General features: G+C 32.8%; 1 protein-coding gene across 1 annotated transcript; it reads left to right on the forward strand.

The window, feature by feature from the left end:
• The first annotated feature begins 4,865 nt into the window (after positions 1–4,865).
• On the forward strand, positions 4,866–7,901 carry LOC146923169 (protein FAR1-RELATED SEQUENCE 5-like). Its single transcript, XM_085715884.1, has 3 exons — positions 4,866–5,083; positions 5,247–7,550; positions 7,673–7,901. The coding sequence occupies exons 1-3, from the start codon at positions 5,012–5,014 to the stop codon at positions 7,679–7,681; spliced, it is 2,385 nt and encodes a 794-aa protein (XP_085572010.1). The 5' UTR covers positions 4,866–5,011; the 3' UTR covers positions 7,682–7,901.
• Positions 7,902–12,891: the final 4,990 nt, after the last annotated feature.

The following is a 12,891-nucleotide window of genomic DNA, read 5'->3' on the forward strand; positions in this document are numbered from 1 at the left end:
TATTTAAAATTATACGAGTATAATTAATATTGTTACTCCATTGAAATGAATCTTCCTATACATTGTACATGTATATCCACTATGTAATTTGTTTACCTTTTGGCGTGGATTGTTTGTCATTTTCCATTTCCGTGTCTATAAAGAATAAAGATAATTTTTTTTTTCAAAAATTAAGGTATAAAGACAAATAGTAGTTTGTACCAATAAAGATTAATCCTTAAACTCAAATATTGCGTGAATTTTAAAGCTTTAATCCTTAAACTCGTAATGAAAGCACGACAGAGAGAAATTTTACCAGAGGCGGAATTCGAAAGTGGTTATTTTTATTAGAATTATTCCAATTAATTTTTATGTAATTTAAATATATTAGTATTTGTTCTGGACTAACTTAAGCCTAAGTTCGATACTTTTGAAGTCTAAATATATACATCTTTGGCACAAGCATTCTATACCGATCGGTCTAAGCATCACATGTGTTACTTCATCAATAGTATACCTCTGGCCTAGTGCCTAAAAGTTCAGAAGGTTAACATTTTTCCAGATTTGTAACGTTTAACGCTTCTGACCATCAATTCTCCCCAAACATTCAACGATTACAAAACCTGTCATCCGTAACATCCTACCAACGGCTACTTCGCTAACTATATCTCCGGTTGTATAAAAAGTCCTTAGACCACAATTGAAATTACACACTATCTATCCAATTTTTACCTCTCGCTCTTTACTCTCATACTGACTTAAACGTCAGAATGTTTGTAGGTACCCTTCTAAGTCGCATCTCAACAGTTGCTACTCGACAAAAGTTGTCATTCTAATCACTACATATATGTATTTAAATCATATTAGAACATACATTCTTTGATCATTATTATAAGAAAAAAAAACTATTTTTTAAATTTCTTTAATAACTGATATATTTGATCTATATTATATAGTTCATATACATCAGTTTTTCAAAAAGGATTACCTGCACAACTTGCTGATAGGTTGTCTTCCGTTTTTGTATAAATTATAATTGATACGATATATTATGATGATACAAATGAACTTACAATTGATTTTTTATTTGTAATAGTGGCGAGGTATACATGATTCTAAGGTAACCCACTTCGCCAAATCAAGTACTTCCATAGAAAAATTTAAGTTAATCACGTGATAGAAATGAAGTTTCCTATGCCAATATGTTGTCTTTGTGATGTGTGTACAATATGAACTGCTACATCCGTTGTTGTCGAGCCTAAAGCAGCAACCTTCTGCAGGTGTGTACACAAGATAATCACCAATATTCATAGAGGGGGGTAAAAGCACGGGCAGAAATAGTTTGGACCAAGTTAAATTTGGTAAGGTTTAAATTTGATCTAATAAAAAAAAAAAACTCAAATCTAATATATGTTATCTGTTGTAGGCTTTATTTTGGCCCGACTTTGATCTATTTAAAAGTGTCTTATGACCTATGACCTAAATAAGCTAGCATGCAAATAAGTCAATGAGATTAAATTATAAATTGAGATTTAACATATTAATATTTATAAAGTATGACTTTATATGACAATTATATTTTATAATAATACATTTAAATATATAAGAAAAAAAACTTCATGCAAGCTAATATGTTTAAGTTAGTGAAAATATTTGAACACAAAAACAATTTACATATATGTATGTATGTATGACAAATATAATTTTCGATAAATGCTATATACAGCGAAAAGTATCTCGTGAGTACATAGAGAACGTATTACACTAGGCAAACTTTAGTTTTTTACTTTCATCTATTTCCACAGCCTCCCTTGAATTCCGCTCATCCTCATTTATGATTGGTTGCTTTTATGTTCGGGATAATTTCGTGGTGCATTCCTTCGCTTGATTTAGTACTCATAATTTTTAGGAAAAAGTTATGTATAGCAAAAAAATATCTCACGACGGCATCCCGACATGTATTGTGGCCAAGTTTGACTTTTATTCACACACCCATGTATCAATCCAACCATCCATGTATTGTATGAAAATAGAGATCCAAGGCTGTTAATCATTCGCTTGCAATTCGTGAATTTGTGTTCGCTTTATATAGCAAAGCTCTAATTTTTATTGCAAAAGATTGCAAGGACATATGATATGTTGGGGTACAGGTTGAATCCATAATTTCTCACTTCTCAAAATTTAGTGTTTGTGAGTTTTGCTTCGTGACTCAGTAGAACAAAAAAATATTTTCCCGATGCTTTCACGACATGAGGTGGCGTATTTCAATTGGCCATTTAACACCACCCTTCCATGTTTTCCGCCAAATTCAACTAGTCAAACATTTCCCTGTAAAAGCTTTCTCAGCTCGTGATGTTTTCGCGATTAAACTTTCGCTATATATAGCAGTCTTGTATCCATATTTACTTATGTAGGTTGACATAGTAGGCCTAGAATGTTTATTCTTTTGTGACTTGAAGTTGGCCTTTTTAGATAAATAAATTTCTAAAAAGAAAATAGACTTGTCTATTTAAAAAAAGTTTGTTAACCTAGATCTTGTGTAAATTAGATCGTAGATTCATGTCCATGTCAATCGGTCCGACTTATTTTCACTTTAAAGTATTATCTTCCTCGATATTTATGGTGGAGTATTATCTTACTCCCTCTATTTCAAAATGAGTGTCGCTTTAGGCTTTGGTACACAGATTAAAAAATGGAATGAAATAATCATTGGATATAATGATTTTACTAAACAGCCCTTACTTTATAAAATTAAAGTTGCATTGAAAATTGTGAGAGAGAAAAGTTGGAGTATTTATTGAGGGTAAAGTTGAAAGAAAAAAATTAAAGTTGTATTGGAAATGTAAAGTGACATTCATTTTAAAACAATTTTTTTGCTAAAGCGACACTCATTTTAAAACGGATGGAGTATATGAGATGTTGAAGCTTGCGTTAGCATGGCTGTTGTAAACACATCCTGTGATGCATGGCTTGCACTAGCTACAATGTGCATTTTCCAACCGTTTTTACTCCAAAATCATCATCATCATTTTTTTTTTTTTTGAGGGATCATCATCATATCTTTAAAAGGTTATATTGTGCCTCCAAAAGTTCTTCATTGGTCACTGCATATATTCAAGCTATCATCTCCTCAAGGTATTATTATATGGTCACAAGACCAAATTAATATTGTTTGGACACACACATAAAAAGATGGCTTAATGGTGTGTTTCACCTCTGCAAATAGGCGGCGTTTAAAAATTGGTCCCTGTAATCGCTAATCCTGGCATTTTACCCCTGCAATTGTTAATCATTTAAAATTTGGTCCTTTGACAAACTTAATCACTGCCACGTCACCAGATTAGCAAAAATGGCATGGGAATTGACCAAAATACCCCTGGTCTAATTTTTTTCCCTTCAAAAAAAAAATTTCAAAATTTTGAAAATTCTTTTTTAAATTAAAAAAATCTGAAAAAATAATTAAAAGTCAAAAAAAATTTCGGAAAAAAACTGTTAAAATTAAAACTGAAAAAATTTCGGGAAAAAATCGTAAAAAAAATTCGGGAAAAAACTGATTTTTTTTTAAGGAAAAAAAAATAAGCCAGGGGTAATTTCGTCAATTCCATGCCATTTTTGCTAATCTGGTGATGTGGCATTGATTAAGTTGGTCAAAGGACCAAATTTTAAATGATTAACAATTGCAGGGGTAAAATGCTAGGATTAGCGATTACAGGGACCAATTTTTAAATGGCGCCTATTTGCAAGGACTAAAGACATCATTAAGCCTAAAAAGATTATACTCAAAATATTCAATCACTTTTTTATCAATTTCTTCTTTATTATTAAAAAAAGTACTTCTTTACGTGAGTGTGACCAAACACTATTTATTTGGTCTCGTGACCATATTAGAATTCCTCTCCTCTCAATTGCATATAAAGTTGCCCTGATTGGCCATTTCATTGGTGACCATGACAAATTAGTTGACTGAAATCTTTTACCAACGTGAAGATCATTCCCAATTATATTTGCTTTCGTGACTGCTAATTATGCCAATTGTCACAACTCTGGTGACAAAAGTAATGCTTCTAAGAGTCATTGAACAGCCGTAAAAATACCTATATGATAGTATATTACATGTCGATATTGCAATAAAATAGGACATAATGTCATGCAGTGTTATACGCTAAAGAAAAATATGCGCAAGCCAACACAACCATTTGCCAATGTTGTCCAAACTGAAGTTATTCTTCCTCAATGGCTTCTTTGACTCATGATTTTCCCACCATATTACAAAAATTGATTTAAAAAATCTCTCAATTAATACATTAGTTCGGATCACCTTCAAGTTGTTAACGATAAAAAACTTTCTATTTCTTATTTTAATTGCGCACTACCAAAATCGGTCCAATAATCTTTAAAAGTAAGTGAGTCTAAAACAAACAAATTTTGATATATAATATATTTTTTGTCTGCATATGAGGCCTTTTTGCTTATAAAATTAAATGAAAAATAAATTTTATGTTGGTAGGCCTAAAACAAGAGCTTTAGAGGTCTTACTCTTGGGTCGGTTCTGTCACCATTCTTACTAAACATAAAATATTATAATTATCAAATGGGTGGCACTTAGCATGCACAAATGGATCTTTTTGTGTATGGTGCACAAATGACAAAATAAATCAAAATACATGTGATACCCGGTTTTCCCGGTTTTATAGAGTTTTCGACATTGACCCCTATTGTTGTAATTAATGTTATTATAGGCACACCACAGTATTTTCCATAATCACACAATTGACCCCAGACATAATTAATGTTTTTTGTATTGGTTTTTATTAAAAAGGTAGACATAATAAATGACACAAAATGTTATATTACAAATTAATTTGGATCTGAAGATTTACCAAGTTCATCTCGTTTCGGATCCAAAGATCTACCAAGTTCATCAAACACCACTCACATTCTTCTTGTATTTCTTCTCTAACCTCAAATCTTATAATCTTAGTTTATTTGCGTCCATCGTAGAAGTAGATCTGACCTCAAGAGAAGCGGCGGAATGGAAAACTACGAAAATGAAGTTATCGCTGAAGAAGAAGAAGGGCGTTCTGAACATTTTGTAAATGATCAGGTATAGTTTAGTTTTTTAATTCATCCGTGGAAAAAAAGCTTGATTAATGTGAATTAAGTTAGTGAATTTTGTCTTGGAAAAAAAAAACTTTTCTATCGCAAAGATGGCAAGTTCGTTTGAACCTACGTGAATTAATTGAGTAAATTCGTTTTTTATTGAGCAGGGTAACGATGTTGATTTAGATTCTGCGGCCGAGGATGAAGGCAGTTGCAATAATGGACATCCTAATAGTGATAGTGATGAAGATGAACATGAAGAGTCTGAAAACGTTGGATGCTCATTTGGTGAAGAAACAGCAATTGATGGTCCGGAAGATATTGCTAAAGTTAATTTTACGCAAGTAAGTGTTGAAGATTTAATGTTGTTCCACTTTCCGGATGTGTCTGTGGCTTTCATGTTTTATAACTGGTATGCTAGCACCAAAGGTTTTGCTGGTAGGAGGGATAGGGTAGTGAAAAATGGTAGGGGAGAAATTATACAGCAGAGTTTTGTGTGCCATAGACAAGGTCACAGAATGGAAAGTCGTAAGAATTATATTCGTAAAAGGAAACCCAGGCCTAAATCTAGGTGTGGTTGTGATGCAAGATGTCTGGTTCATGTGGATCTAAATTGTGGAAGGTGGTACATTAAGTTTATATGTGATGTGCACAACCATTCATTCGTAGACAAAGTTTATAGTGGTATGCTTCCAGCACATAGGAAAATGAGTGAGTATGACAAGTATCAAATGAGCATTATGAGAAATGTGGGGGTGAAGACAAGACATATATTTGGTCTGTTTGCTCATCAGGCAGGAGGTTATGACAAAGTAGGGTATCATAGACAAGACATGTATAATGAGCAACAAAGGCAAAGAAAGAGCGATGTATGTGATGCAAAAAAGACGCTGGATTTCCTAAAAGAGTGTTCATCGAAAGATGATAGTTTTTATTGGAGGCACACTGTAGACAAAGATGGTGGTCTAGAGCAATTGTTCTGGTGTGATGGTACTGCTCGGAAGGATTGGTCTGTTTTTGGGGATGTTCTGGCTTTTGATGCTACTTATAAAAAAAATAAATATTTGTGTCCGGTTGTGGTATTCTCTGGGGTTAACCACCATAATCAGAGTATTGTGTTTGCTGCTGCTATTGTTATAAAGGAGACTAATGAAACATATGCATGGTTGCTGGAACGCTTTCTTGAGGCAATGGGTGGCAAGAGTCCAATTTCGGTGATTACGGATGGTGATAATGCCATGCGCAATGCTATTAAAAAAGTATTTCCAAAAGCTCGTCATCGTCTTTGCGCCTGGCAATTGATACGCAATGCTACCGCTAATGTGAAAAACCTGCAATTTGTAACAAAGTTTAAGCAATGCATGCTAGGAGACTTTGATGTAAGTGAGTTTGAGCGCAGATGGGTTAAGATGGTTGCCGAGTTTGGACTTGAAAACAACAATTGGGTTTCTGAATTGTATTCAAAGCGGGATATGTGGGCAACTGCCCACATTAGGGGTAATTTCTTTGCTGGATTTAGGACAACGTCTCGATGCGAGGGACTACACTCAGAATTCGGTAAGTATGTAAATTTAAAGGATAATTTGTTAGATTTTATGAAACAATTTATGCGTTGGATAAATTATATGCGGTTTAGAGAAGTTGAGGCAGATTTTACGTCCTCATTTGGGGATCATGTGTTGCAATCACCATTGCATAAGTTGGAAGAGTCTGCTGCAAAAGTGTACACGCGTGAGGTATTAAGTATGCTTGTCCCAATATTTAATAGGTCGTGTACATGTAGGGTGAAAGCCAGAAAACAAAGTGGTTCGTTGTTTAACTTTTGTGTCGTTAGGTATGGTAAGAAAGGTGTCAAATGGAATGTTACATTTTGTCAAGCAAAGCTCGAGTTCAAGTGTTCATGTCTAAGAATGGAGTCATATGGTATTCCTTGTGAACATATGATTTGTGTGTTTGTGTCGCTTGAAATTGTTAACATGCCAGGGTGTGTCATCATGCCTAGATGGACCAAATCCGCAAAGGATTCAATAGGTGCTTTTGAAGGAAATAATTCTTGTATTGATCCTGCTTGTGTTAGTGCTTACTTGTGGATTGTTGAGTCGTGTAAGAGGATGGCTAATGCTGTAGTTCGATGTGGAAAAAAAGAACATATAAGGACAACTCTAGACATGGTTGCCTTGCATACTGCCTCGTTGGAGTCTATATGTAATGGGACTGAAACTGAGTTGACATACAAGAATCCTTATATGGAGGGTGCAGTGAAGAATCCAGTTAGAGCAAGAAGCAAAGGCTGTGCTGGTCCATCGTCTTCCCAAACCAAATTAAAAACACCAAGGAAAGTCCATGTTTGTAGTGCATGTGGGGGAAAGGGGCACAATAGGAAGTCATGTCACGTTCCAAGTTCAAGTCAAGTAGTTGAAGATGAGTATGAAGACATGAGTATGGATGAGGATCTTAATGTCATAGATACGGTAATATATCATAAACTCATGATTAACTGTTGACATCGATGATATATTAACTGAATCTCATATTTGTTTTTTGATTTAATTGAATCTCATATTTGTTTATTGATTTGTGTCATACATTGCAGGATGTATGAGTGGAACAATGAAGGTTTGTCATGGACAAAAGGGTTGGATAGCATTGTCCGTGTATTTTATTTAGTATTTATGTAATATGGTATGTGTGTTGTTCTGATTTAAAACTTGGTAGTATTGAATATTTGATAGCATTGTCCGTGTATTTTATTTAGTATTTATGTAATGTGTAAGACATGGTATGTGGTGCGTTGTTATGATTTAAAACTTGGTAGTATTGAATCTTTGTGGATGTCAACGTAATTTATTTCGGATTTGTAAGACAATTACATATGGAATTTAATGTGTGTTGATGTATGAGATGCTTGGATATAGTAGTTTATATGTGAATTGTGCAAGTAATTAGTGTAACACTTTTTCCCAGATTATGCAAAGTATATGTTCATTCAAGGGTTGTAGTGTGAATGCACTATCAGCTAATTAACATTGTAGTTAGATAGGATAAAAAATGTTTGGCAACTATAGAATTAACATTATAGTATTGGCAAAGCAAGCAGGATAAAATATGTTTAGCTTTTTTTCATTCATCACCTTGACTTAACCAATGATGCAAGAAAAATAGCTAGGTTACAAGATTACATTTTAGTGCATAAAAATGTTTGGGCCAAATCATAAGATTTGGAGGAATCATAAGATTGAACTAGGCCCCAGCCCAGTCCACTCAGAACCAAAATTACAAAATAATGGGTTTCCAAACCAATTCCAAGTAAACCCAAAGGAAAGTTCCAAAAAAAGGGATATGAAGTCCAAATTAAAGAGCAAAGGGCAAAGTTCCAAAAAAAGGGATATGAAGTCCAAATTAAAGAGCAAAGGACCCCAAAAATGCAGCAGTCCTCATCTCAACATCATCTTTCAACTCATTATGGGGTCCAAGTATCAAAGTCGCAGCGGTTCGCATACGGATGTTGTTCTCTTCAAGCTACACGTAAAATGAATATTGCATTAGTTTAGTGTTGACACATAATGTTTTACGATTTTGTAACAACATGCATTTGTGTTTGGATTATACCTTCCCAACCACTTCATCAGCGAAACAATTGTGACGCTCAAGCCAATCCAAAACCCACAAAGCAGAATTTTCACTAGATCCACAGTTAGGAATACCTCCCACTTCTTCTACTTGCCAAGCATTGAAATTGAATCCACAACTAGCAAATGTTGCTCCATATTCAGGGGAATTGACAATGTTTGTCAAAGTGGTAGCCTTGCAAACATAAACCATGATCATATTAGAATGTAGAAATATTAGTTGATCTAAATGAACATGAATATAAAATATAAATAACGTAACTTACCACGGCAGAAATCATTCTACGCCTATCCACTTTGTTGCTTGCACACAAATATGAATCTAGGTGATAAATCATCTTCTCTTGTATGCAAATTACCATCAAAAACCAATGAGGGTAGACAGTGTCATACATTGTTTGAATTGGAACATACACCTAACATGGAAAATATAAAACATATTAATGGTAATTTATTTGGTTGATCTTAAGCTATATTGGTCCAATATCTTACATATTTGAGTCTTCTGAATGGTTCCATCCATTGGTTTGCGTATTTAAGCAGCAAGTCATGGCATATTTCACCTTTGAACACATCAACCTAACATTCCAGGATGAGTTAACATGTTATAAGAAGAGCACACATTGTTATAACTTGAAATGGATCTAAGCGTTGGTGTATTACCGCAAATGATGGTGGAAGACACCAAACTGCTTTTAATGGGGTATTTGCATGCTTCCAACGAACACTTTCACATACAAGAGTGATAATCTTCAAAGCATTTAAATATCCTGTGTTACAAAGTTACGAAAAAAAGATTACGATTATTTAAGTAATTAGCAGTTTATTTTTACCTGAGGTGTAACAAGTTTCCCTGGTACAAGACATTCAAAAGTCCCCCGGTTTGCCTCCAAATCTCTAGCTTTGACAAACTTATCACTAAAGATAAAAAACATGACACTATTATAAGTAAAAAAAATTAATGTTTTATATATAATATTAAGAAACTTGTTGAATACGAAAACTTACTCCTTTTTCCCAAATTTGTAGAATAAATATGCACAAACTTGTATCTCAGCTGGTTCAAGAAACATCTCAGCTGTGCACTTAAACAGAAGTTTCGTTGTAAATTTCTTTGGCAAATAAGATGAAGGAGTTCTAACAGCCTTTGGAATGTCCGGCGTCCTCGATCTCTTTTTGATATTCAGCAACGGTAGTGATGGAGTTGGAGTCTCCAAGGGTTCACTGCCAGTTCCTTCGTCAAAGTTCATCATATTGGTCCCTGAAGGTGGTGGACTTCCAAATGTGAGTTTCTTCACAATCTGATGGTCAGCTTTTGTTGACTTCTTTGAGTTTGAAGTGTATGGTTTTGTCCAAATCTCTGGTATTACAGGCATGACCGTATCCAAAGTTGTTTCAACATTCGGGGTTGGTATATAATGATAGGTTTTCATGGCATTGTCATCGTTTTGTTCATCAGGTACATCAAACATGATGTCGTTGTTAGCATCATCATCATCCCACTCAACAGCTACACCCTTTCCTTTGTCAGAATCAACACCCACTTCCATATGAACCTTTCTTGAAGTTTTATGACTTGTTGGTAGTATGTCTCGGTCTTGGGTACAGACGGCCACTTCAAGTAACTTCAGAGAGCTACGCATTTCAGCTAGTGTTTCATTGAGTAATGCTTGATCAGCCTTCATCTCCATCAAAGATACCTTATTTTGGTTCACGGTTACCATGAGCTGTTTCAACATTGTGAAAACCTCCATTATCAAAGCACTTGGTTCATCAGCATCAACTAGTTTTGAAGTGATATCTTTGTTGGTGATATTGATGGTGTCTGAATCGACATTCATTTTCATTTTTTGTGATTTCTTGTCCATGGTATGGAGTGAGTTGAGAGGTTGAGAGAGTTTGAGAGGTAGTACGATTCAATTACACTTATGCAGCATTGTTTGCTTCTATGTCAATGTGGGACCTTCACAATGGTACTTTTGTTTTCTTAAAGTACTCTATAATAAGACTAAGAGAATTGACATGTTAAACTCCTTACACAAGTTGAATAAATATAATTAATAAATTGATTGCAATATATATTAGTTAATGGCTTAAATATGGGAATGGTCCCTGCAAATATCTGGCGTTTTGGTTTTAGTCCCTATAAAAATATTTTTTTGGTTTTAGTCCCTGCAAATATAGAATATTTGGTTTTTGTCCTTGGTATTTTGTTTTAATCCTTGTAAAATCATTTCATATTGAAATTGGTCCCTATAATATTCATTTTAGTCCTCATTTTGAGGGACTAAAATCAAATATTCTACATATTACAAGGACCAAATCCAATATAAAATCAATTTTACAAGGACTAAAACAAAATACCAAGGACCAAAACCAAATTTTTTATATTTGCAGGGACTAAAATCAAAAAAATATTTTTACAGGGACTAAAACCAAAATATCAGATATTTGCAGGGACTATTTTCATATTTAAGCCTTAGTTAATTGAGAATTCTCAAACAATTTTTGAAGAATAATTAACAAAGATAACACAATCAAAATGAGTAAATCAATATTTTTTGCAAGAACAAGTACATGAAAAAGACAGTGTAGGTTTAGGCTTTATTGAAAATAAGCTTTAGAGAATTCATCATTGTTATAGAGTGTGATTTGATTCCATCAGGCAAAATCTCATCTCATTACTTAATCTCTTTCCAAACTAGTTCAACATGTTTCAATTGAAATCAATCCTCAAACTCATACTCATACTCATTTGGTTACCCAATTAATTATTTATATTAATAATTAATCAAAACGAATTTATCCAATTAACATTAATATAGTGAATCACTTTTATTTTATCTTATCTTATAAAAATAAATCCAATGAAGTTTAAACAAGAAATGACAATTAATAATTCAAATTTGTAAGTATAAAATAATAAGTAAAGTATACGTAATAGTACACAATTATTTCATAATTAATCAAAACGCATACATTAATACATTATTGATTAAAAATAAAATATAACAAATATTCGTTATGAACATTCTTATTCGTCCAACATAATTAATAAAAACGCAAATACATTAGCATAAAATCAATGAAATTTTATGTGACAGCATAATTTATTAACAATTTTTCAAGAATTAATAAACAAAGATAACACAAAAAAAAAAAAACAATATTTTCTTGCAAGAACAAGTACAAACAAGGACAGTGAGTAGGCTTTATTGAAAATTAACCTTCATCATTGTTGTTGTAGGTGTGATCTCCATTTTGCAAAATCACATCACACAACTAATTCCAAACTAGTTAAATATGTTTCAATTGAAACCAATCCTCAAACCCATTTGGTTACCCACTTTTACCCCCCTTTTATTTTTAAAATGAATATTGATTTTCAATAATTTAATAAACAAGCACGATATTGTTTTTATTTTATTTTATATAATTAAATCCAATGAAGTTAAAACAAGAAATGACAATTAATAAATAAAAAATTGTAATTATAAAATAATAACTAAAGTATATTACATAGTACACATTTTCCCATAATGACTTAAAACGCAAATACATTAATACCCATTTTTCAAAATATTAATACATGTTTATTAATTATTAATTAAAATATTAATACATGTTTCCAAAACATAAATACATTTTTAATTAAAAAATATACGTTAACAAAAAGAATATAGTTCAAGAACATTCATCTACTTCCTAGTTCCTACCACACCTGCAACTTCTTCATCCTTGTCGTAATTGATATGAAGCATGAGATATGGTTTTTAGATCTTTAAACTTAGTTTACCCTCCTACTTAAAAAAAAAGAAAAAATTACACTCAAATTAAAAAAAACCGTTTATTACACTAAGTAGTTTACGCTCCGATTATAATAAATTATCTTTTAAAAAAATTGATACAGCTTGAAACAACAAGGATTATAATAGTAGATTAGGGTTTGGCATTGATGAATTTGTAACCTCTCCCAATGTCAAGTTCAGCGCTTTCAACAGTTATTGCACTGCACATTCACGATTCTTGGCAATAAAATTGGGGAAACCAATTTGTTTGGTATTTGTTGCAAAGTTCAACTAAGAATTTCCTCATGTTGATAATATTGTTAACTTATAATAATTAAAATTCAAACAAAAAAAATTCAAACAAAAGGAACAACCAGATACAAACATCCATAGTA

Source organism: Medicago sativa, chromosome 5, assembly GCF_051527215.1.
Source record: "Medicago sativa cultivar Bolivia chromosome 5, Bolivia_mono, whole genome shotgun sequence".
Taxonomy (NCBI): Eukaryota; Viridiplantae; Streptophyta; class Magnoliopsida; order Fabales; family Fabaceae; genus Medicago; species Medicago sativa.

Bases quoted from the DNA above. Each gene is read 5' to 3' on its own strand.
- LOC146923169 (XM_085715884.1), top strand. From the start codon at position 5,012: ATGGAAAACTACGAAAATGAAGTTATCGCTGAAGAAGAAGAAGGGCGT. The intron at 5,084-5,246 runs GTATAGTTTAGT...TTTATTGAGCAG, and splicing joins AACATTTTGTAAATGATCAG to GGTAACGATGTTGATTTAGA.